The sequence below is a fragment of the Eptatretus burgeri genome, chromosome 11, assembly GCF_056783735.1.
Source record: "Eptatretus burgeri isolate ZD-2024b chromosome 11, Ebu_testis_v1, whole genome shotgun sequence".
Taxonomy (NCBI): domain Eukaryota; kingdom Metazoa; phylum Chordata; class Myxini; order Myxiniformes; family Myxinidae; genus Eptatretus; species Eptatretus burgeri.
The window spans coordinates 65,446,320-65,472,776 of NC_140971.1; the positions used below are offsets into that span (position 1 = coordinate 65,446,320).

At 42.5% G+C, this 26,457-nt stretch overlaps 1 protein-coding gene across 5 annotated transcripts in view; it reads right to left on the reverse strand.

Annotated features, from left to right (window-relative positions):
- Positions 1-26,457, reverse strand: part of LOC147017254 (nuclear transcription factor Y subunit gamma-like) — an 85,573-nt gene that overhangs the window by 46,885 nt on the left and 12,231 nt on the right. For 2 of the 5 annotated variants that reach the window (XM_085846715.1, XM_085846717.1), the window contains exons 2-5: positions 16,360-16,500; positions 15,825-15,896; positions 12,316-12,429; positions 10,408-10,503 (exon numbers count right to left, since the gene is read on the reverse strand). In XM_085846715.1, the coding sequence (XP_085702841.1) occupies positions 10,408-10,503; positions 12,316-12,429; positions 15,825-15,896; positions 16,360-16,500 (423 nt within the window). Of the gene's footprint in view, positions 1-10,407; positions 10,504-12,315; positions 12,433-15,824; positions 15,897-16,359; positions 16,501-18,867; positions 19,018-26,457 lie in introns of those variants that run through there. The other 3 variants (XM_085846714.1, XM_085846716.1, XM_085846718.1) reach the window with 2 other exon arrangements.

Sequence of the window (26,457 nt, forward strand, 5' to 3'; positions counted from 1 at the left end):
AGTGTTCGACTCCTGGTTTTTTTTTTTTTTTTTTTCGGTATGACGGTGTTCATTGTACAGTGCGGTTATGATTTAAGTCGTTGAGCGGCAGCCTATTAATTATATTATATTATAACCACACTAGAAATCGAAGTGTCAAAATCACCATCATACCGAAGGAAGGAAGAAAAAAAAAAATAAAACCAGGGAGTCTGGAACACTGACGCTAACCATAACCTTGATGTGTTTCGACTTATAAGCACCTTACAAGTAACGTGTGTCGATGTGTTTAACCGATCGCGTAACGTGAGTACAACACATTACTCATAGGTTAGAAATAAGTTTCGGGTACGCTAAACATTACCTCGACATGTTTCGACTTATGAGTAACCCACAAGTAACGTGTGCCGACGTGTGTCAACGATCGCGTGACGTGCCTACAACTAATGGCCAGCGTTATGCGGAACGTGCGAGTCATACGCTGGCATAAGTCTTAAAATTTCAAGCATGGAAAAGTTGAGGACAACTGAAAAGTACAACGTTTAAAGTTAGCGTACAACGACGTATGGCAGTGTTTTTCAGCGTGCTCTCAATGTTATCAAAACTTACCCATAAAGTATTCAACGTGTACCAGGGTTTTAGACAAATTTTCCAAAAATCGGCATAAGCTGGCTAAAACGTCAAGTTGTGACTGGGCCTTAAGTGTTGCCGTGTGAATTTCCTTATTCAGTTGTAGATCTGCGTTGCTTCTTTGCTTGTGTTTTTCTTTGCATAAACGCATACGTGTATTGCTTTTATTCCTTTGTTTTACTGTAATATACGTGCCTTCAGTGCTTCCGTATTAAATGTGCTTGTCTGATTGTTCCCCGTTTTGCTTCGTCTTTTCCGTTTATTGAATCTCCATCTTGCATCACGTAAGGGATTGGTAGTGGGTTTAAAACGCCTGGTAAATAATCTGAACCGTCAAGGTCGACGATAACTCCGCTCGGTTATCCCTGTAGCACGGAACGAGCCGCCGAAGCGGTTCGTGTCCGGAGTCGACCTGTGGCGTGGTACAACTCCTCGGTATGCTATCCACGCGGGTACTTAGGTAAATCGACCATTCGGCGATCGCGCGGGTAGAATGTGGACCGAGTTGTGGTGAGGTTAAACCCCCACCCGTGACTTGCTCCCGGCGTTGTTCCGAGAGGGTCACGACTGAATTGCACGTTCGGTGGGCGAAGCGGCCGCTATTGGTTACACGCGGTCATTTGCACGCCGGCGGGGCGCGAATTCACAACAATATATATACATATACACACACACACACACACACACACACACACACACACACACACACACACACACACACACACACGTGTGTGTGTGTGTGTGTGTGTGCATGCATTTTTTAAAAGTGCCAAAGCAATTCACTCACCTTCTGTACAGCCGTTGGAGAAGATTGTTTTTTATAGGTTTTACGGTAAATCCAATATGGTTGCCAAACCATGTGACCTTTGATGTCATGTGCGTGAGCCTTTAGTTCCTCATGGAAAGACGGTCGTACATGTAAAGTTTCGCCTCAATCTGTTCAGCCACTTCAGACAACATTTTTTTTAAGGTTTAAAAAAATAAAACAACACGGCTGCTGAATCACATGATCGATGACATGAAATATATTTCTGTGTACCATTTTATCCCGAGATGACCCTCAAAAATTTTCATTCTGATCAGATGTAGAGTTCTGCATATGCAATTTTGACATCATAATGAAGGCACCGATGATGTCATAAATAAATCACACTTATTCCCCATGAGGAGTACTTGCTGTGCGCCAAGCTTCAATTTTTTCCTTGGTGCGGTTTTAGGGATACAAAGGTCCAAAGTTTTTCCAACATGGCTGCCACACCACGTGACCTTTGATGTCACAATTATGATATAAACATTCTGCATATGTAGTTGCATCTATGGTGAAAATTGCCTCTCAATATGCGAAGCTGTTTCAGAGAAAAACACGAAAGTTCTGTGCGGACAAAGATAGACAGACAAATGCAATAGCCTCTTCCTTAGACGAGAGTAATAATTTGTAGCTAAAATAAGATCATGGATTATGCCACCAAACAAGACACAAGACTATTTCTCAGCACAAATTGTTTGAAAAATGTGTCAACAGTTGGAGCCTGCAAGAAAGAACTATGAAGGGTGAACGAAACAAAGACAAGATGCTTCATACGACAAAACTTCAATGTGGACATTTGAAGGACATTTCCATAAAACAGAATTAAAAAGTACCACAAAGCTTTTCATTGTGCATTCCTAAGCTGAAATTCACACAAAGTAAATGGGACAATGGAGAAGAACCTATATCAGCCACCTATCAACAAAACTAATTCCGATTGGATGCTCTCTGCTGACATGTGGATGACATTTTTCTTGGTTGAATCTTGTGAAGTCTGTGACCGCTTCTTCAATTATCTTCATCATGCCCTCAGGTTCACTAAGGAATTGGAACACAGACAGAGACACAGGGAATCTGTATAATCGTTTACGACGTCCATATACAAGAAACCAGCTTTCACCAGACTGTATACTCGTTGGGACTCCTTTAGTTCAACAAGATACAAGATTAGTTTGATCAATGTTCTGGTGAGTCAAATGAAGAGGATATGTTCTTACTCCAAGCTTCAGACTGAGATGGAGATACCCTGAGCTCAATGAGATTCTCTGTGTCTGGATATCCTCAATGAGAATGGATACCCTGAGCATATCAGGAGGAGGTTCATGCACAAATTCCTTACTGCTACAGATAAAAGGAAGATGGGTCCTAAAAAGTATCCAGTCTACATCAAGATTCCTTGGAAAGGGAAAATGTCGCAAAGATATGAGGAACAAATCAAAAGAACACGTATCTGACTGTCCATCCAAGAGCGATTTTTACCTCTGGAAGCTCGATTCCTGCAAGCCTCAAAACTTAGCGATATTATTTATGAGTTCAAGTGCCGGTGTGATGCTTGGCATGTAATGTAGGCATAACTACCCAGACCTTGACTGACAGAATCATGCAGCACATCCCTTTGTCCATCAGGAGGAACACTCGTGGTTCGAGAACACAGCCGGTATGTGCTTGTAGAATGGACCCAGCATGCATTCAATTGAGAATGCAAACTGGGCCGAACAGTATGGTGTGGATACATTCAATATATTGAGTGGAAGAAGAAGTAAAACATCTCCGAATACGAGAAGCGACACTTATCTAGTCCATGGATCTCATGTTGCGTCGGCAAAAATAGTTTGCCCATTCACTTTGCATATTTGTACAAAGAGGAGAAACACAAACTTGTCTTCCAATCACAATGTTGATGAAGAGGATTCTGCAGTGGCCCGAGTGGCCTGCCCCAGACTCTGCAACATCCAACTGGAATGCTGAACACTGAACAGCTACTCCCACCAAGAGCATTGGGTAGCGATGAAGTCAGCGGAGAGCATCCAATTGGAATTGATCTTGTTGATAGGTGGCCAATATAGGTTATTCTTCATTGTCTATTTTCACTTTGGGCAAATTTCACCTGAGGAGTGCACAATGAAAAGCGTTGTGGTTCTTTGTATTTATATTTTATGGAATTCTATCTGTATATATGTATATATATATATATATATATATATATATATATATATATATATATATATATATATATATATATATATATATATATATATATATATATATATATATATATATATATATATATATAACCAAAACTCTCATCATGTATGTATGTATGTATGTTCCCGAAATATAGCCAAAACGATACACGATAGCGCAAAAATTTTAGGGGCCCTCCTTGCTCAGCATTCACCTGCGGTGTGCAATACCAAGTTTCGTTCAAATCGGGCAACAACAAAATAAACCAATGTCACCCACAGGGTGACCCGTATCTTGCCAAAAGGTGATCACGTGTGACTTCTTTAAGGTCACACTGAGGTGAACAAAGCTGCTATCCACCAGGAGCGACTCCTTGAGGAATATCTGCCTACGAGAGATTCCGATGAGAATCGTTCTTCAGAGTAACCATGAAAAATATGCTTTTGCCTCATAACGTCACCAAGTCTCAAGCTTGACATATCTAGAAAGCACTCATTGAGGTGTTCAATTTGAGGTACTACACGATATGGTTCCTAAAACTTGAAAATTTGACCTTGGGGTCAAATATGTTTGACCTTAGGTGCTAACCATGAAGGTCAAGGCCAATCGCCACCAAAAATTAATCAGCTGAGCGCCAGACCATGAACTATATTCCCATTAAGTTTGAAGACGATCCGATCAAAATTACTAAAAAAATAAGGGTTTCGTCGACTCCCCTGATTTGCAACAAAGTGACCTTGACCTTCAAAAATTTTGTGCACTGAAAGGGACCTCTATAGGCCTCTGATATGCAAAGTTACAAAAATTTCCAATGATAACTGTGCTCTGCAGAATTTTTTATACGTGATTACAGACAAACAAACAAACAAACAAAAAAAAAAAACATACAAGCTGACTAACATATCTTGCAAAAACTTCGTTTTGGCAAGATACAAAAAAAACATTAAAAAAGAAATTCCCGATTCAGTCAAGTACTCTTCGGGAGAATTTGGATCAATGCAAACAACCTCAGCGGTATATTTCACTGGAGTGATCTATTTTTTTTTCGTGAAATGATTTTTTTTTTTTTTTTCTCATCAACCGCTGTCACAACGGAAACCCAACGGTTTCACGGGTCGTCTAGTATATGACAAACTCTCATCATGTATGTATGCATGTTCCTGAAATAGAGCCAAAACGGTACATAATAGCACAAAATTTTTAGTGCCACCTTACTTACCATTCTCCTGAAGTGTGCAGTATCAAGTTCCGTTCAAATCGGGCAACGAAAAAAAATATTAAAAAATCAATTCCCGATTCAGTCAAGTACTCTTTGGGATTATTTGATCAATGCAAACAACCTCAGTGGTATAGTGGCTGAAGCTATCTTTTTTTGTTTTCTTCAAATTATTTACTTAAAAATTTCAAACATTTAGTATCGACAAAGAACGATATATTTTTAAGCATAAAATAAACATCGCCATTTTGATCTAATACTTCCGTATTCATTAATAAATAAAATTGTGTTTAGAAGATTACGCACAATAATTTATTCGACTTTCTTTTCTCCGCTTTTTTTTTTTTCAGATTGACGTGCAATATCAAGTTTCGTTCAAATCGGGCAAAGAAAAAAATTATTAAAAAATAAATTCCCGATTTAGTCAAGTACTCTGGGAGAATTTGGATCAAAGCAAACAACCTCAGCGGGATAGTTCGCTGGAGCTATCTTTTTTTTTTTTCTTTGAAATGATTTTTTTTAATCAACCGCTGTCAACGGGAAACCGATGGGTTCACGGATCGTCTTGTATATGACTAAAACTCTCAAAATATATATATATATATATATATATATATATGTGTATATATATATATATATATATATGTGTATATATATATATATATATATGTGTATATATATATATGTGTATATATATATATGTATATATATATATATATATATATATATATACACATATATATATATATATACATATGTATATATATATATATATGTGTATGTATATATATATATATATATATATATATATATATATATATATATATATGTGTATATATATATATATATATATATATATATATATGTATGTATATGTATGTATATATATATATGTATGTGTATATATATATATATATATATATATGTATATATATATATATATATGTATGTGTATATATATATATATATATATATATATACATATATATATATATATATATATATATATATGTATATATATATATATATATATATATATATATATATATATATATATATATATATATATGTATGTGTATATATATATATATATATATATATATATATATATATATATATATATATATATACACATACATATATATATATACATACATATACATACATATATACATATATATATATATATATATATATATATATATATATATATATGTGTATATATATATATATATATATATATGTATATATATATATATATATATATATATATATATATATATATATATATATATATATATATATATATATATATATATATATATATATATATATATATATATGTATATATATATAGTCATGCGCCGAATAACGTTCCGCGCAACGATGGATCGCATATACGATGGTGGTCCCATAATCGCATATACGACGGATCTGCCAGCTCCATCATAATGGAGCAGAAAAATTCCTATCGCCGAGTGATGTAGCCGAAGTAGCGCTGCCAGTCGTATAAAAATAGCACATACAATTATGTATAGTACATAATACTTGATAATGATAATAAACAACAATGTTACTCGATTATGTATTTACTATACTGTACTTTTTATCGTTATTTTAGAGTGTACTCTTTCTACTTATAAAAAAAAAGTTTACTGTAAAACAGCATGCCCTGTCACGCAGCATTCTTCTACTGTACATCTCGTGTTTACCGCGTCTCTTGAATGCATCATTTTTTCCGTGTGCTTGATTTAATCTCATGTTGTTTTGTTCATCATGGCCCCGAAGCATTCATCAAAAACTTAAAAAAAAAACATTTTAAGTTTATAAAGTCCAAAAGTTAGTCAGCTCAGGTTAATTTATTATTGAAGATTTTTTTTAATTAATTTAGCGTAGCCTAAGTGTACAGTGTTTAGAAAATCTACATATAATCTACCCTATACAGATGTAACATTAATTTTTTTTTTACTTTTATACCTTTTCTATGTTCAGATACACAAATAATTACCATCGTGTTACAACTGCCTGCAGTATTCAGGACAGTAACATGCTATACAGGTTTGTAGCCGAGGAGCAATAGGCTATACCATATAGCCTAGGTGTCTAGGTTTGTGTAAGTACGATGTTCGAAACGAAAAAAAAAAAATGATGTTCGCATGACGTCGCTTAATGACGCATTTCTCAGAACGTAACCCCGTCGTTAAGTGGCGCATGACTATATATATATATATATATATATATATATATATATATATATATATATATATATATATATATATATATATATATATATATATATATATATATATATATATATATACACGTTTTTTTTTTTTGTTTTTTTTTTACAGATTTTCGCATGGTGTTGGCGCAGTGGTGAGGGCAGCAGCTTGGGATCCAAAAGGTCCTGAGTTCAAGCCCCGTTGGGCCACTGAATTAATACACCAGGGGGTTGACTCAGCCTGTCGTCCTTCCGAGGTCGGCAAAGTGAGTACCAGTGTACTGGGCCGGTGTATACCCCGGTTAAGATAGGTGTACCATATCCCTGTGTCGTAAGAGGCGACCAGGGTTGCGTCAGGAAGGGCATTCGGCGTAAAACATGTGCCAAATCACTTTGCGGATCATACGGATGATCCGCTGTGGTGACCCCTAACGGGAGCAGCCGAAAGAAGAAGATATTTACAGATTTTAGAATTTGTCTGATGAATGCATCCACATATCCAGGTCTTCAGACAGTTATTTCCTTAAATGCATGTTCAGATCAGCCCCATCCCCATGTTTAATGGGATCTTAAATGTGATGTGATGAGAAGGGTAAAGGATAGATCCCCTCTCTTATTGGAAGCTGTTTTCTTTACGACAGACACGTTCACACACATTTCTTTCACGAGCTCTGAAGCCCGCCCTCATTTTTCCTCAGCAACATTCTTTCACGAGCTCTAAAGCCCGCCCCCATTCTTCCTCAGCGGCAATCTTTCATGAGCTCCGACGCCCACCTTTTTTTGAGCGCACAGGTCATCATGGTAACCGTGCCCCAGTGGGGCGGGGTGAGCTTGGGGCGAAAGGCACCCCGCGAAGATGGCCCGGGGATATAAAAACGAGCGAGAGGTATGCTCTGAAGAGAAAAAGTCTGAAGAGAATAGCGTGAGTAGGAAAAAAAAAGTGAGGAGAAAAGAGGAAAGAAAAACTCCAAGGAGAAAAAGTGAGGCGAGAAAGGAGGAGAAAAAAAGCATTCTGAAGAGAAGAGCATGAGGAGAGGAAAAGGGAAAGGAGAAAGACCAGCACCGACAAGACAATTTGCCCTTCCCAGTGCTTCGGCAAGCGAGCGTGTGGTGCGCGTGTGGGTGTGAGCAGCGCCACCAACAAGTGAGGCACGGGTAGATCACCAACAACACCAGGGTCTAACAACGCGACGGGCGATATTGGTGCACTCCAGACTTTGACTGGCGTTCAAGGCTGCAACGCGAGAGGGTGCACGGCAAAACTGGGTGCTGGCGACGGACGTGACACGCACACACGCATTTTCAGGACGTTTTTGTTTCACGGACGACTTTCTGGTGAGCGAGACGATTCTTCCCCCCCCCCTCCCCCTGAATGATCTGCTGGGTACCCTTGTCTGTGTTTAGCTGCAAGTCAACCCTCGATAAGCATCTGCTCTTTGTCTCTTTCCTGGCATTTTGATTGATTTTGCTTTGAAATTCATTCTTTATTTACCTCAGCAAATAAAAACTTTTTTAATATATTTATTTTATTATTTATAAATTATTGATCGATTTCCAACCTGTCCGTGTTTGTCCTTTCCTTCCATTGGTCTCGCATTGTCCGAACCGAGATAGACTGGGAGGTAATTACCACAGACTTGACCAAAAAAATTGTCGGCACGCACCAGCGGTTAAAACGCTCGGCCGCTCTCATTAAATCTCATCAGACAACATTGGTGCTTTGCCGAGGGCGTGCTCCCCACTCAGGTAACCACGTGACCTCCAGTTAAACGGAATAATTAGACGGTGGAGACTGGAACTCGTGGTTGACTGGGTGGCGTCCCTGGTTTTAAAACAACCCACCGTACCATAACGTTAATTGTGAGCGGTGGCCCCAGGTCCTGCTCTACCGAGGACAACCGGGGATTAATCCCCGAGTGACAAGCTGGTGTCTCGGTACCCGTCACCGCAACAATACATGTGTGTGTGTGTATATATATATATATATATATATATATATATATATATATATATATATATATATATATATATATATATATATATATATACATATATACACACACACACACATGTAAGTATGTATGTTCCCGAAATAGCCAAAACGGTACACGATGGCGCAAAAGTTTTAGGGCCACCTTACCATTACATTCGCCTGCGGTGTGCAGTATCAAGTTTCGTTCAAATCAGGCAACAAAAAAAAAATTATTAAAAAAAAATCAATTCCCGATTCAGCCAAATACTCTTCGGGAGTATTTGATCAATGCAAACAACCTCCGCAGTATAGTTCGCTGGAGCTATCTTCTTTTTTTTTTCTTGAAATTAGTATTTTTTCATCAACCGCTGTCACAACGGGAACCCAACGGGTTCAAGGGTCGTCTCGTGTCCTTTAAATGTCTCTGTTGATGTCTATATTGAAACAAAGAAAATAAATAAAAGTGGTAGTACGAGTACAAGTAAGTGGGGTGGAGGAAGTGTGAAGTGAGTTAAAGTCTTAGGACATTTAGTGAAAGGGATGGGATGAGATTGGTGCAAGAAGAGGTGGGAAAGATCAGGAATTAATGTCAGGGGGAAGAATAATGGGTGGGGGTATCAAAGGAGGGGTGGGGAGGGGTTGAGAAGTTCACAATCTTGGGTATGTAATATGTAAATAGTCACAGGGCATTCAACAATTGCTGATCACAGATTCGAAAATTACAATATCCTAGCATTTCAGTGATCAGCTCGGTCAATCGAAGGAGAACGTAAACAACTTCGCAGCTTACATGCCTCAGCCAAACAAGTCAAATAAAAATGGGAAGGGGAGAGGGGACAGTGGAAATGACTCTGTGGCCAAAATACAAGAGGATGCTCAGTGCAAAGTAAAGCGCTGTGAACACCCCACCCCAGCTTGATGCCTAGGTGACAGCTGAGAGTGAAGGATGTTTACAGAGCCTCGGACATCAAGTATAACAGCAAATAAGAATCCACCGGTCCCAAAAACTTCACCAAAGGAGTGCAGCAGTCACCAATCCGAGAAGCTTTGCTGCCTGTCATCTGACTGGACAAGTTGAGGAATGCCTTCAGAAGGAACGCAAAACATCGACGACAACCAACCGTAAAATGCCATGTCACGATGAGTGATTAGGGCGGTTCTGAGATGAGGTGGTGCAGATGGAGGCAGCAAACATCAGACTGAAAGCTAAGCATGGACACAGCTTCCAGTCAAGGATGTTTACAGCCGCACATGCTGCCAGTGTATGCCCACGTCATCTTGCACCAAATGGACATCGAGAATGTACGCGTAGCACATGAGTGAGAAATTGCAAGATCATTGTGTTGCAAAAATTATCAAATTACAGGCAGGGATGCGGATTGAAATAACTAAAGTACCTGCCGTTTCACGGGCTTCAGTTCATCACGGGGAACGATGTCGATGAGAAAGTCAAACTGGTCAAACTTGCTGATAGCCATGGCAATGTCGTTCCTCTGGTTAAAGGGAACAGTGAAGAACATGAAAGCTTGAGTTACTCCCAGGTTTAGCATTAAAATAGTCAGGCTTTTCTTGCATTCCCAAATTCATTTTTCCAACTGGAAAATATAATAGTTAATATTTGTGCACAAGCATCTCCAACAAGCCCGAGGGGAGTGACCTGCTGCGATATAGTGCAGCACCTCACAAGATGAGCAAAGCCACAAGTGTCCTTTTCAGGAACCTCTAATGTGCGACGTCAATACGAGTCACCAATGCCGTGGCTTCTTAGGGCATGATAGTTTGAGGGGGTGGGGGGGGAGTTGCTGGGGCTTTGACGCATGGTAGCTGCGTGCTTTCTCAAAACAGACCAAAATACAAAACATTTCATGACTGTAACCGCATCATATACAATAAACAACAATTTCAAATTTTATCAACTTTGTTTTGAGAAGCTTTAGAAATGGAGATGCTCGTGCATCAACAAACATGATATTCTCCACAACCAACTAGAGAGATGTTCAGAGTAAACCACAGCCTACAGTGCTGGATTGTAATGGTAGGCATTTCTTTGAAGCCATTCTGTTGGAATGCAGAGAAATATGAATAATCTGCATGGAACACACATACCGAAAATGGTCTGATAAAGGTCAATGGTAACTCGGTCCCACCCAAGGAAAAAAATGGTGGAACTTCTGGCTGGATTCAATGCATTTTATTTTCAGTTTATAGCCCTTTTTAAGGTTACATTTCACTAAACTTTGATCTGTCACTGATATTTTGATCTTTGACCTATACCAAACAATTTCATTTCTTCCCTGGGAAACTCTCAGTAGCTTGAATATTAGTAACAAATGGCCCACTAAGTTAGCAGTAATCAAGTTCACTCTTCATCAGTTAAGCCAAAATAAGAATTTTCTTTGCCCAAAATCAAAGCCACTTGCAACGACTCATCAAAATCAGCCCGCTCATTAACAGGCATGCAGATGAACAGGCACATGCACAGACTGGAATGATTACAAATATCACAGCTTAGATAGAAGGGTGTGGGGGGGGGAGGGGGTGGAGGGATGGATGAAGAAAAGAAAAAATGATGAACAACAAAATACTGGAAATTTAATTCATTTAGGTTTTGCCACAAGGTTCGCAAAATTATGCCTTGCTTATTCTTGTTCCCTCTCTGGGGTTTGGGGGTGGGAGGGGGAGCTGGCATCTTTATTCAGAGGACTAGCAGGGGAACCAGGCATTGCCCAGTGCGTCTAATCCTGCTGGCATTTTTTAAGAAATCAATTCGTTTTTTTCTTCTTTCTTTGAAGGTGCCTAAAACCCCTCCCTGTACCCACCAAGGAATTGGGTCGGGGATTATTCAACATTACCTTTCACACAGCTACAAAGCCTGAAGCACCATAGAACAATTTAAAAATAAAAATAAATTTTGGTTTTCAAAATCTTTTTGCCGAAAACTCTCCCAGGCACTCGCTGATGAATTTCTGAAAGTTTGATGAAGATCCATTCAGCGTTCTCTGAGAAAAATGATGAAACAGACTTTCAGACAGACAGCTCCATAGTAGAGATAGTGCATATGCATTCATTCATAAATTATAAAATGTACAGCTCCAAAAAAATTTCTGTGGTACTTTCAGCATTCAAAGCCCACAGGCTGATGAAATGGCATTGTTGGCTATTTGATTGTTGAGAAGTGTTTGCAAACTCCAAAACAGGTACGAAAAAAAACCTTCCAAAAAGATGATACCGATCAACCACAGGAGGAAGAGAGATACCATTAACAAAGGAATCAAAATATGCTTGACATGGAGACATGGGCACACCTGCAGAGTTCGCCGTTTGTTGTCCTCAGTGTGAATCCAGGCACGCAACGAGAGCTCCCGGATGAAAATCTGAGCAGCCTTCGCAAAAAGCACCGGAGCTTCGGCGCTGATCATCTGCTAGACGACGTTTCAGGAGGGACAAAAGAGATGGGAAGGAACAATAGACGCGTGTTAGCCGAGCGCTGGCGTGGATGAAGAAACTTATCAACCAACTGGTCCTGAAAATATGGATGGAAGAATAACAGTTTGCTCAAGCAGTGTAATCTGCGCAATACAATGACTCAACATGTGCACGAGTAAAGTATATTTGCTGAATTTCCAAATGAATATCACACAGCAACACGTTCAAAGCACTAAGAGTGACCTGGTCTGAAACCAAATTGATGATCAGAAATCAAGCCATTGAAGAGGAAGGATTTAATGTCTGAAGGGATGGATTCCATAACCTTGCTGATTGGCAGAAGGCCGATTGGTCTGTACTTGTAGGGATCTGTTTTTGCACCTTATTTTATGCAGAGCGGTAATGTTTGCCGATTTCCCAGCAGATGGCACATGACCTTGAGTGCATGAGAGATTGAATAGAACAGAGAGAGGGTGAGCAAGAGCAGCAGAGCAGGTTTTTAGGACACTTGGGCTGATGCCGTCTGGACCGGTTGCAGAATCTGAGTCGAGGTTTGACAGCAAGCTCTCCACCTTGTCAGGAGAAAAGGACACAGTCCAGGGACAGTTGTGTGGGAGTGGGTAAGGTGGGTACAGAAAGCGATCGGTTTGGGACACAAGATTTAGAAGCAAGCACAGAGTTTAGGCATTCAGCCATTTCATGTGCAGTATCAGCAGTGTGGCCATTTGAGGTAAGGGAGGGGATGGAGGGTGAGCATATGCCACAAACAGATTTGATTAGACACCACCAGGATTTGGAGGAGGGAGAGATTTCAGAGTTTAGACTTGAGATTAAAAAGATGTTGCTTTCTGGCTCTCCTGAGGGTAGACACACTTGTTATGAGCTTTGTGGAAGGAACTGAGATTGCCTGCAGTAAGATTTGCCTTCCATGAGGCAAAGGCATGTTGTTTCAGGATGAGTTGATGTCAGAGGAAGTCGAGATGGGAGACCAGTCCAGAAGTTTGATGGCTGCTTGAAGTCCCTGCCAGTCAGCCTGAGTGAAATGCCACTCGACGGCACTGAGGTGGCTCTCTAATAACAGCCAGAGATGTCTACTTTGACAAGCATGTGGTCAGATGAACCAATTGGAACCAAGGAAGAACAGCAGATAGTTTCAGGGAAATTGGTCAAAATCAGATCCAGAATAGATGGAGTGCCATTGCTTGAGGTCCGGGTCAGTACGTTGACAGATTGTGTCAGTCCCATTGATCACAGAAATCTTTTGCTGAAGTGCCATGGCAGGGGAAAGAGGTACCCTTAACCAGACAACTGGCAAGATGACAATTGAAGTCACATCTGAGGAAGAGAGAGTTGCGATGAGAGGATAGATGTTGGTCCATGTTTTCGGAGCGAGATGTAAATGGAGTCATCACTGTTTGGTGGACGGTACAACACATATAAACATGAAGTGGGAGTGGAGGGGAAGCCATAGCCAGAGGTATTCCTGGGAGTGTGGGGGGGGAGAGAGGGCAGTGCATGGTGAGTGAGGAATAGACCTTTGACCTGTTGAACAAAACTGAATCGGTTAATATTTGCATTATAGCCCATACTTGTGTGAAGTTTGGCTGAAATCCCTTTCGTGGTTCACAAGTCATCATGGTAGCAAAAAGCTGACATCAGACAGACGTAAGGACACATAGACCGTGAAAACAATGCCTCTGGTGTTCCACGTTGATGTCATAAAAATGAAAAACAAAATAACTGCTTTAAAATCCAGTTCCATTTCAACAGTTGATAAAATAAAATCAATAAATAATGGTACGAAATATGAATGAACATCAGCTGAAACATTGTCACATGGTCCAAATTCCAAGGTCAGTCATGGTGAAAATGGGCATAACTACTGTATGTTAATGAACATTAAATTTTACCCGATCTTACAATTCAACCAAGTGTTTAAAACTTCAAGGAAATTCTGTGTCGATTCAAGAGAAGGGAGGGGAGGAGGAGAGTGGGGAGGAGGAGGGTGGGGAGGAGGAGGGTGGGGAGGTAACCAGAAAAGTTCAAAGTTGTAGAATACCCCAAAAAGCTGATATACCAGGGGGAGGGTCCGTATAAGCACTGGGATATCAAAAAACATTAACGATACATAATAAATACCGCTCACAGCCGTTGACACATCAGCAATTAGAATGGCACTCAGTGGAGCGCATACCTCAGCCAGGCCAAACAGTTTACGTTTTGGCTGGATCGGACCCTCTGATAAACTGGATGCGGACCCGAATCAAAATCTAATTGGCTTGATCTTGTCACCTACCCAACTCATCCATAAAGTATATTCCGAATCCATCCATAACTTTTTAAAATATCATATCTGTCGGTTTTTGTCCCCTCACTAAATGGTGAAGCAGCACAAAAAAAATTCTTCTTGTATCCAGATCCAGATCTTCACCAAAATTGAATCAATCGTCATCGCATACCCAACCTGTCCACCAAGATTTGTCCAAATCCGCCAATACCATTTTGATATATCAGCTCACAAAGAGACAGACAGGGGTGCAAACAACCTATGTCCACCTTTGGTGGCAAAGGTAATAATAAATCAACATTTTCAACAAAGATTAAAAAAAAAAAAAATTTTAACAGGCAGACATTTTTCAGCATTTGGGCATGGACGCCATGGGTCCGAAGGAAGCATTACAGGTGGCTCAAAATTGGGAGTAGGAAGTCTCACCAAGCCGGAAACCACCTGTTCACAGAAACTTGTTACTCTGGCCAATTTCACCTGACTGGCTATTCTTTGTGCCTGTACCTCACAAACAAGTACAGATACCCCATGCCAGACTGTTGCCAGTCTTTAACTTTTCACATTTCTATGTCATTCAGAGCACCTATAAATGAGGTGTGGAGATTAAAAATAAAGTGCAGTGGCTAACTTACAAAACAATTCCTAAAAGGTAAGTGATGCACGGTTAAAAATGCACATGGTAACTATACTGGTGAAAGAATCTGCATCAAAAGATCGATTTGCCCAAAGAAACATGAAGGAATCTTCATTGTGCTGATTAAGCCACAGGTGAAGTGGAATAAAGTAGGTACCATGATGGCAGAACATTTCCCTGGATAGCAATGTTTGAAATGCACAATCAACAATCAACATTCACTGCGTTACACTGTGCAGAGCTCATCTCAATCTGGACCCTTTCACCTTGCGATATTATAGATCCACAAAGCTCAAAAACAACAATCTTTAACCATAACTACTGCACTGGGGTCATTGACTCAATCATACCTTGTATTGAATGCGAAGAAACCCAAGTGGTCAATACCAACATGACATGCAATGACAATATGTAGTACAGTTAAACCAGTTTGCACTGGATTTCAAAATTTCCTCCATTTATCTCACCTTCACATCTTCATCCATCTTCATAATTTTCTTTATTCTGGCAAGAGGCAGCTCTTGCACCTTGAATTCATACTACACATGAGGGACAACAAAGGTGTCATCACCAAACTGGTACATGTTACACAACTTTCTTCAACTCTCCCTCACCCCAACCTCCATCGCCCTCAAAAGCCAAACCATGCAGGCCTTGCAGAGACGGCATGGGAGATTCATCATGCTGCAAGATGCGAATCAGCAGAGATGTGCTCAGCCGAGCTAAGCTGTTAATTCTCTTTGGCCTTGAAAGCTTACCCTTATGACCCCGACTTTCCACATACTCCTTCCCATTCCCAATTTCACACCGAAAGCCAAAGGGGGCGCAGGTTGCCTCCTGACAAGAGAATGCAGTAGTACCACATATGCGATAGTTCAGTCACTCGCCCGAACATACGTGGAAGCAGGAATCTGAACAAAAGATTCGATTTTCGATTTGACCGTGCGTGAAGCAACAGGCTTCCGGTACTAAACTAACACGCTTATGCATCTTCACACACACCAGGGTCATGTTGCGGATTTCACCGAGTGCTTGAGGCCAGAAGTTTTGCAGCAGGTTATGGGCGTCACTGCTGCCTTGCAAGTGTGTCCCATCACCTGGGCTGTATGTGCCATCGCCAGAGCCGGACATGACCACCTTGTCCTGGAAAATGGAGAATGGCAATAAGAAATCGATGCTCAGTGGACCTCGTACACTCGAGCTTACAGTAGGAAAACCAAAAGCCGCAAATTTGGAACCCCCCCCCCCCTCACTGACGCACCAACCCAACCCTGCTGTTGGCATTTTAAAAACACATTTCAGATAAACAATAAAATAACGATTCACCAGAAATGCTAAATATGTAAAACAAAGCCAGGACTTGGTTTAGACTTTTTTGGTGCTCATTCTGAACACTGAGCTGTGCTGCTGAAATGTACTGTGCCAATTTTAACCGTAATCTCCTAACCTCCTGACATGCAATGTGTGAACAAACTCCTCAATGAGTCCAGACACTGCAGGAGTAGAGAGAAATAAAATGAAGCAGGCAGGTTTTGAGAGACTCCAAGAACTTCCAGTCGGGTTAAATCATACGTATCAGAAAAACAAAAAAATAAAAAAAAATAAACAAATAAAGGAATCTGGTACTCCGTTTCAAAAATCGCATTCAAATGTTACAACTTGCCAAACTCGTAGATACAAATGCATTCCATCAACAAGCGTTCAGATTAGGAGGAAATGTTTGAGGAGTGGATAAACATGTAAATGGATACACCTGTGGAACAAGACAGGTGCACCTGGTAAGGACTGGGGGTTGGGTGGGTGGGGAAGTCACAATCAGACAGCCATGGACAAGACCAGATGGATGACAATAACTTTAACGTGATAAAGTCTATAACCACCGAAGAGGAAGATAAACATGCTTCAGAGGAACAAAAACAATAAAAAGGTCCTTTCCAGTCCATTGAACAGGGCCCTAATAACTTACCTTCAGGGTGTTCCTTCAAGAGTACTGCGAATCATCAACTCATGCTTGACCTATGCTTGTTGACCACCCAACCCCCCCCCCTCCTCCTTTCCTTTCTGCCACTCACGTGTTATGTTCTGATCTACCTGCAAACTATTGTTCCTCTGTCAGTCTGTAAACCTTCTGTCCTGTCATTCAGCTCCGACATGCACCGAAATGTCTACTCAATACACACACATTGTTCACTGGAATTGAAACTTCATTGAACTGCGACTCCCCCAACTATATGAGGATTTAAGAGACAACTAAAATGGCACTCTTCGACCTCACGATGTCGACATAAATAAATAAATAAATAAATAAAACATACAAAGGTTAAATTAGGGGAACCTCCAGTGTTCAGGGTAGAAGAGCATGGCAGACACCACAAACCACCCCCCAAAAAATACTCGCACACAACAAATTGTCCAGACTAGAATTTTAATGCTTCGCGTCTTTTAACCATAGGTGATTACACTGAGGCACTCACTACCCCCTCCCCTCCACCCCCAATGTTGTCATGGTAACAATGGCATTGCAAATCGAACTTCCCATGCCCAGATCACAATGCGTGTAACCAAACTACAGCATGACCATTTCACGAAAAAAAACAAAAAAAACTAAACTACACCAGCATCACCCTGAGGCCTGAACTAGCATGCATAAGCTTTCGATGTACTCTGCCGGACTGTCATGGTGCTGGAAGATGGCTGTATATGAGGAACAGGAATAAAAACCAACAAAAACCCCTCTTCCCCCTCCCCCCAAAAAAGGAAGTATCAACTGAAAATCCTCCTTGGGTCCTGCCAAGCTACCTTTTCGTGACAGACGGAGATTGCAATTTTTGTTTTCAATTTTGCTTTGCAGTTCAGAACCGTCACGTGTGACCCAAAGGGTCCTGGTTCCAAATTAAAATTCCCATCAATCCGTAGAATGGGACAAATCCCGAGACGGTACACTTCCTCTCGGGGGTGACGGCGTACAGTTGGTTTGGAACCCAAAGCACCATCGAGTCGTTTACAATGGCGGTACTTTTGGATTAATGCGAGTTTTACCATTGATGAACGTGGCAGATGGCCAGACCGCATCACATTGAAAACGGAAGGGGGGGGGAGGTGGCTGGGGTCAGAGGAAGGAGTGTGGGGGAGGGGGGCGGGGGGAGGTCGCCAAACCTCATGCATTACGTGGCAATGATGTCTTCAAATATACAACATTATTCAAGTCTCAAATGAGGCCTTGCGGAGCCCCAGGGATTGGGAGATCGATCCACCTAAGGCAGACACAACTTCCCCCCACCCCCGTTGCAGTTTCAAGACTACGACCAAAAACCCACTGCTACACACAATAAAAAATAAAAAAAAATAAAAACTATCCAGCACTACCCATTACCCAACCGCCTCCAATTAACAAGAAATACGTGACCTTGCATCAATTCACCAGCGTGACACAGACACCACACAAACCGATAAAGTACACACCGGCAAAGAAAACATTCGTAAATAAACTATTCCCGACGAATAGCTCACCGAATGGTCGTGACAGAGCCCGTGTCGGCTGCAAAGATCGCCATTATCTCATACGAGCAAAACATTAACCAAAAGCTCGGCGTACTAAGCTTGCGTATTATCTCGTACGATGAAGGGTAAAGCCACCAAAAGGGTGCACAAAATAAGCTGGCGGAGCGGGACAAAATTGGGTTGGGGGGCGGGGGAGGTCGCGGGGCGGGGAAAGATGAGGGAGAGAGAGAGTCCAGAGGCGACAGGGACCGCATGTGTTCTACCGATGGGGCCCTGTTTGCCTGCGAGGCAGTGACCTTCAGGCCCAAAAGGGGAGGACAAAAAAAAAATTCCTAGACCAAGCTAAGGGAGGGCTTCAAAAGATTCGTCAGGAAGAGGTACAGAGGTGAGCAACTGATTTGCCTTACAGACAACGTATGTTCATTTGTAAAAAAAAAAAAAAAAAAAAAATTAATCTAAAACCTTCCTTTAATCGCTGATGGGAAAATAAAACAGCAGGAATAACTATAACGTTGTCAATGCTCCTTATATATTTTGAGAAAGATGATTCTCAAAAAGTATAGCTGTTGTAAAACGGTGAAAAAACTAAACTTGTAAGGATGAGTTCAAGTAATTTATGTCCGAGGTCATGAAAGATGTTTGGAATGTCAAGACAAAGCAGCTTCCCACATATTGGCATCGGAGCAGGAAAAATTTGAATACCCAATCAGGCACAGAAATAAGACTCCGACATTGTTTAAAGTCAACGAGAAAGACATTTACAGGGTCGAGTAATATGCTATCAGTCCTGGAATAGGCCGAGTGTATTTGAACTTGTACCACAGGGGACCAACCCACCGCCCACCCGCCTCCCCAGGACCCCCTTCCCCACCAAACATGGCTGGATTGGCCATGGAATGAGGAACTGGAATACTGCGTCATTAGTGACACCAATGTCCTTCAGAATAAAGAAAATAAAAGGCCATCCAATCACCATTAAACGCAGTGAGCCGCAGCATCGCGAGTAACAGTAACACGAGACGCGTTTGATGGACAAACGTTGATACGTAACAACCACCACCCATCCTTCAGAAAACTTCGGCACTGAAGACATCCAGTGCAGCTAACCCGACCAAGACCACAACTTCTGATTCCTTTAAAAAATAAAAACAAAAAAAGGCTGACTCGCTAATAAAAGGACTCTCGAGTTGATGAATGGCAGGAAAGCAGCATTTTGCTTTGACAACGCAAGCACACAAACAGAAAAACAATCTGCCCAGACTCCAACTCCACCTCCCCCTCCCCCACCCCCTCTTTCCAAGGGGTGGACAGAGGTGGTACTTTTCCTGTTGTTTCTCAGCTTTCCCAATTCATCGGCAGCCGTCTGTCGTGGCATTGCTGTGGGCCTTTACATGTTATTTATTATTCATTATTCATATTTTAACTACGAGTGGATTGCAAGGGAGATGTACAGATGCCTATCACACTTCACAAGGGCACTCACTGTACGTATGTATGTATGCACGACCAACAACCTGGCAATGACAAACATTGTCACTGAAACATGTTTCTATCATCAGTCAGCTGCAAAAAAACACAAACACACACACACACACACACACACACACACACACACACACACACACACACACACACACACACACACACACACACACACACACACACACACACACACACACACACACACACACACCAAGGTTAACAGACCAGCAGCTTATGAATGTGCACTTCTCAAGGTCAATGGCATCACAGCAGCAGAATTGCACTATTTCTTTTTCTCTGAATTGACACTGTGTTCACTTCTCCTTTTACATTAGTGAATGGTTAATTACCAAAATGTATATCATTAACACCCCACACAAAGCTTTTTATAAGTGACAGACTAGTGGTTTGGGCTGGAGCTTGAAACTACGGACTCCAGGCCAGCTATCATACAGACTCGCAGAGAACTCTACGCACACACAGCAGACGTCCATGAAGGACGATAAACGGGCCATATAATATGGTACGTGTGGAACGAGAGCAATGTGAAGGACCAAAACTGTGCGCGAGTTGGCAGTCATAATGGAAACTAAAAGAAAAGTACCCTAAAGAAGAAAACCATCCACAGTTGAGCAAATCTATATCAAGGTCACAAATCAACGATGGGCATCTCTCGATCAGCAATGCAAATATTTAATATGTCAACGCAGACATGGAGGAATGGAAAGGGAGGTGGGGAGGAAGAGAGGAATTGATGAGAAGCTTCACCAACACCTGCAGAACACTGCCTTAAAACCACAATTTAAAAAAACTGCACATCAACGTACGGGAATGCTGAACTGTACAAACTCAGAAGTAGCCGGCCCCTGAGGGACTGCATCCATCAGTTACATCAACGGTGCCCCGATGTTCTTCTTGGCAAAGAGTCCATGGACGTGGGCACGAAACGTGCTCCCACCCCCCCCCCATTTCAAACCACAAAATGGTGAAAAGGCGTTTTCTTTCTCACACCAAAAATAGAAAAATAAAATGTGGGGGTGACGGTCATCTCTATAATGTTTTCTACCATCATAATCGATGAACCGTTGCCAGATATCTCCTAAAATTACAGACCAGATAGGTTTTGAAAATGGCGACTTTCACAACTTTCGTTACCTCGTGACCTTGACGCTGACCTCTAATCCGGGAAAAAAATATGTCGTTGGGTATCACTCATCGACCTCCACCCACATATCAAATTTCATTAAGATCGGAAGTAAGAAGTTTTCTTTGTACCGGGAGGTGTTTTTGACCATCTCCCAGGTTACGTGGCGGCCAAACGGGACGGAAATTCAAAAATCTGTCCGGTTAGATACAAGATAATATTTTTTTACAATCATAATCAATAAACAGTTGCCAAATATCTCCTAAAATGACAGACGAGATAGGTTTTGAAAATGGCGATTTTTATAACTCAAGTGACCTCGTGACCTTGACCCTGACCTTGAACCTGGACAAAAGTTACATCGTTGTGCAACACTCAGACCTCTACCCACATACTAAGTTTCATCAAGATCAGAAAGAAAAATTGACGGATGGACGGACATTTGGTCAGGCTTTATTAGGTCATCTCGGTAGAGATGACCTAAAAACTAGAAGGGCACTTGATAGAGTGCATACCTCCGCCACCTAATGCCTAATCCACGAGAACATATCGGTCCCATTACATTTTTGAAATATCGTGCTGTACAGTACAATATCGTTTTGGGTCCCATCTCAAATGTGAAGAATCACTTTAAAAATTAAATGATTCTCGTATCCTGATCCGGAATCGGATCTTCACCAAAATCGAATAAATTCGTCCTTGCCACACACTCAACCTGTCCACCAAATTTCATCCGAATCCGTCCACAACTTTTTAAGATATATTGTGCTTTTTATCGGTTTCACCCTCTCTCTAAAAGGTGAAGAATCACTTTAAAAATTTCTAGTAGTCGGATCCGGATTCGGATGTTCACCAAAATCTAATCAGTTCGTCCTTGTCACACACCGAAACTTTTCACAAAATTTCATCCGAATCCGTTCACAACATTTTGAGATATCCTGCACAGACAAACAAACAGATAGACAGAAAGGGGTGAAAACATAACCTCCTTCACCTCCGGTGGTAGAGGTAATAAGATCTAGTTTGAGTATGTAACAAGTATATGCCACCTTGGACAAAACAGCAACATATTTTCAGGCGAAGAAAATCATTCCCAAATATTTTAAGCAAGATATATATATATATATATATATATATATATATATATATATATATATATATATATATATATATATATATATATATATATATATATATATATATATATATATATATATATATATATATATATATTCCAAAAAGTTCAGAAAAGCTGTTCTTTTTTTTGCCATCACTATTTTTAAACCAAAAACAATTTTTTGAATCGACAAAATTTCAAAGAAAAACAACTTTCAGTTTTATGAGCCTGTCGCACAACATTCATTTTATGAAATAATATTTACTGTTGAATAAAGCTCGAATTGACAATGATACCACAACCACTACTACAGAATCGCCTGGAGAAAAACACATTGCCTTCGAGACGTCTAGCCTCGGTTTGATTCTCGATCCAGCCATAAACCGTCATCTTTGTGTCTCATAGGCAGGATGAGGCATGAATTTACGTGCGTGCTGTCCATCTGATGGACGTTAAACTGGGCGTCCCGTCTGTCAGCATTTGTTAGAGGAGCTTAAAGATCCCACGGCATCATTCATAAAGAGGCAGCAAGCTATCACCGGCACCCTGAACAAATTACAAATTACTGCTCCAACCAAGAGGGAGGCCAGGAATCAGAGGCAGAGTCACGCTTCCAGCGATGATGCGACCAGCAGCCAAAGGCTGCATACAAAATGAATGAATAATGACGACTAAGACCACGACTTGCGTTGAGCTAGAATGAACAAGAGGGGAGTTCCACCCTGTCTGTTTTCTTAAATGTTCTGCCATTGTGAAGATATGCAACATATCTTGCATAAAAGTATTGTTACGAATTCTGGCCCGCCTGGCGTGCGAGCGATTGCGTAACTCCAATCGCAACCGCGTCGCCCACCGGACGGACAATTCAGTCATGACCCTCCTGGAACTACCGCCAGGAGCCAGTCACGGGTGGGGGTTTTACCTCACACGACCGTGCCAATTGCCCACCCGCGCAGGATAGGGTTGCTCGCCAAATTCGACCGACCTAAGTACCTGCGCGAGTGGTCGATCGTACCTCGCCGCAGGTTGGCCGAGGACACGAACCGCTTAAGCGGTCCGTTCCATGCTACAGTGATAACCGAGCGGTGTTATCGCCGACCTTGACGGATGTGATTCTGTTTACCGGGCATTCAAAACCCTCCACTAATTTATTCCGCGATTCAAGATGGCACTTTCAAAAGGGAAAAAGACGACTATCGGGATACATTTCACACAAGGACATTTATTATAACACACACGTATTCAGAAGCAAGACAGTCATGCAATGTACAAGAAACAAATAGAAAGCGTTACCACCGAATACGAGCAATGTACAGTCACTTACACAGGTCTACTTATAGGGACACGGCGCCACAGCAGTCATACAAAAGCAAAGAAAAACCCTCCCCATAGGCAAGGAGGTAGACGGGGTTCATAAACCTTTATGGCATGGGACCTGGAGGACCGAATGGGTCCTGTGAGACCGAAGTGTCTTACCCACCCCCTTGTGGCGCAACAGTGGGCAGGTCACGACTTCGACTCTCCACGGCCTTGCGTAGCCGCGCCTGACCTTGGGCCCCTGGCGTGGTCAGCGAGCTCTCTCCCACGTTGCAGCTGGTGCTTCCACGACCCACGACCAACAAGGAAGGGCTGAAGGGCAGAAAGGGCTTCAGGACCAGAGAGAGGGAGAGTGACGTCGACGACCCAGACAGAGAGAGCTCATGGACCAGAGAGAGAACGGCGTCGACGACCCAGACAGAGAGAGTAAGAGCTCGACCCTGGCCACCAAGAGAAAGAAGCACTCGACCCCGACAGAGAGAATGAGCACCGCGCGCGGTCCGCTTTAAATAGCGCGGGGCTCCGCCCTTCGCTCCTCTCCGTTTTTGGCTCCACCTCCCTTCGAGAAGGCTCCCGAAAAGGGGCGTTCCCTCACCCCGACCGCCTCACGCTGTTCATCCACCAATCGGCGGCGAGCTGCCCTCCCCCTTTCCTTCACACCAAGCGTGGGGAAAAATAGGCGGGAAAAATCCGCGCGCCCAAAAGGGAACTCTTTTGGTTCCCTTTTTCGTTCGACGGTTTTCAACGCGGCTTGTTGCTTGCGTGGAGGTTTGTTCAAAATAACAATAGAAAAAGAAAAACGGCTATCTCAAAGAGTCGCAGCCCGATGAATCACACAAATTCCCTTTAAACAACGGTGGGGAACTATCTGCACATAAACTTAGCGTCATAACTGATCTAAGGACCCTTTATGGTGAATTGTGAATTTCCACAGCCATAACACTAACCCCTCCATTTTTTACAGACTCGTCCCGAGTCGTCGAATTTTCGTGTGCCATCATGTGTAAGTTCTCCCCGAGTTCGATTTACCTTCGGATCCCTGGGTGCGACATTCAGTGTATTCATATCCCCAAAATAAATAACCTACGGGCTGAGTCACTAACTAAACAAACCCACTCATACAGACGACTTAAATAAATTGCCGGCGCTAAGACTCACATGCCGGGGGCGCAAAACACATTTACATTGTACACCTTAACCTTATAATTTTACACTACCCCATAGCCCAGGATCGATGGTCTCTGTGGAAAAAAAAAAAGAGTGATAGTCACAAGCAGGGAGCCAGGCTGCTTACACACAGTCCAAGGCCTGCCCCCTTCTTAAAATGAATGCAGTGAACAAACAAACGGTGCACGGGCCGCCGGTGCAGTCCCGTGTTGCAGCTGCCATCAGGGCAGTCCCTGCAATTTGCGCGAGGATCCTGGCGCACATGGTAATGAACAGGGGGGGGGGGGGAATGCAAAACAGAACAGGCCAAAATGAACGAGGGCAGCAGGTATGGGCCAAGGCAAAGGCAGGCAGGCAGGCAGGCAGGCAGGCAAGGCATGGCATGGCCAAACAAGGCCGCTGTAGCAAACACAGCCGGCAAATGAAGTTGGCCGGCACCTTGCCTTGAAACGGAGGTTGATGGAGGGAGTGCGGTGGTGCTGGCCACTCGGAAGGCGGGCTCGGACCTACCCTACTGTCTCCCTCCCAACCTATCGCCTTTGCCTGTCTCCGTCCATACCCAGTCCCTTAATTTGTCAAAACCCCATTTAGCCCCAACGTATTTTTTTTGTTTTTATTTTTACTTATTTCCCCACAATAACTCGTCCCCTAACCCCCTTTATCGTCTTTGTTCGGCTAACCTATCCTGTCACCGAGCCTTCCCCCAACCCCTACGTTCCCTTCCTGGAGGGGAATGAGGGAGAGCTAGTGTCCTGTGTCGAGGCCCAATTCAAGCCTCAGGATGGCCTCCTCAGATTTCAGCGATCCAACCCAAAGTGGGTCCAGTGGACCACAACGAGAGCGAAGGGATGGATGGTGCGGAGGGGTACACTTCCTAATCTACCCTCACCATCAATTCCTTAAACTACCCCAGGGCTTTCAACAAGCTCCTCTCGCTTAAACTATCGGTTCTAACAACCATGATTCCCGTCACCTGTGTTGGTGTTCTCAGAATTTCAGGCCTTGCCCCCCAATTTTCCTTCCGTGCCCTTACACGGTCTCATGGCTGGGACGTGTGGCTCCCTTGGCAGGCACTACCCTCTGCCGATTCCCCAACGATGGCACCCCCGGGCACTACACTGCCTCCGAGCCTACCAGCTCCCTAAACACTGGGGAGTGCCCTCCTCAGCTACTGCCCCTTGATGCCCACGTGGCGTGTTGGCGACCCCGGGTCCCTTTCCGAGGGTCGCCCGTGCCCAGTACACTGCCCCGGTGGCATATGGTGCCCCGGGCCCCCACATCATGCGGGCGCACCCGTGCCCACTTCACTATCCCGGCCCCCCATGGGCCCTTGGCCTACTGCGGCCGACTAGCCCGGTGCCCGGGGTACCCA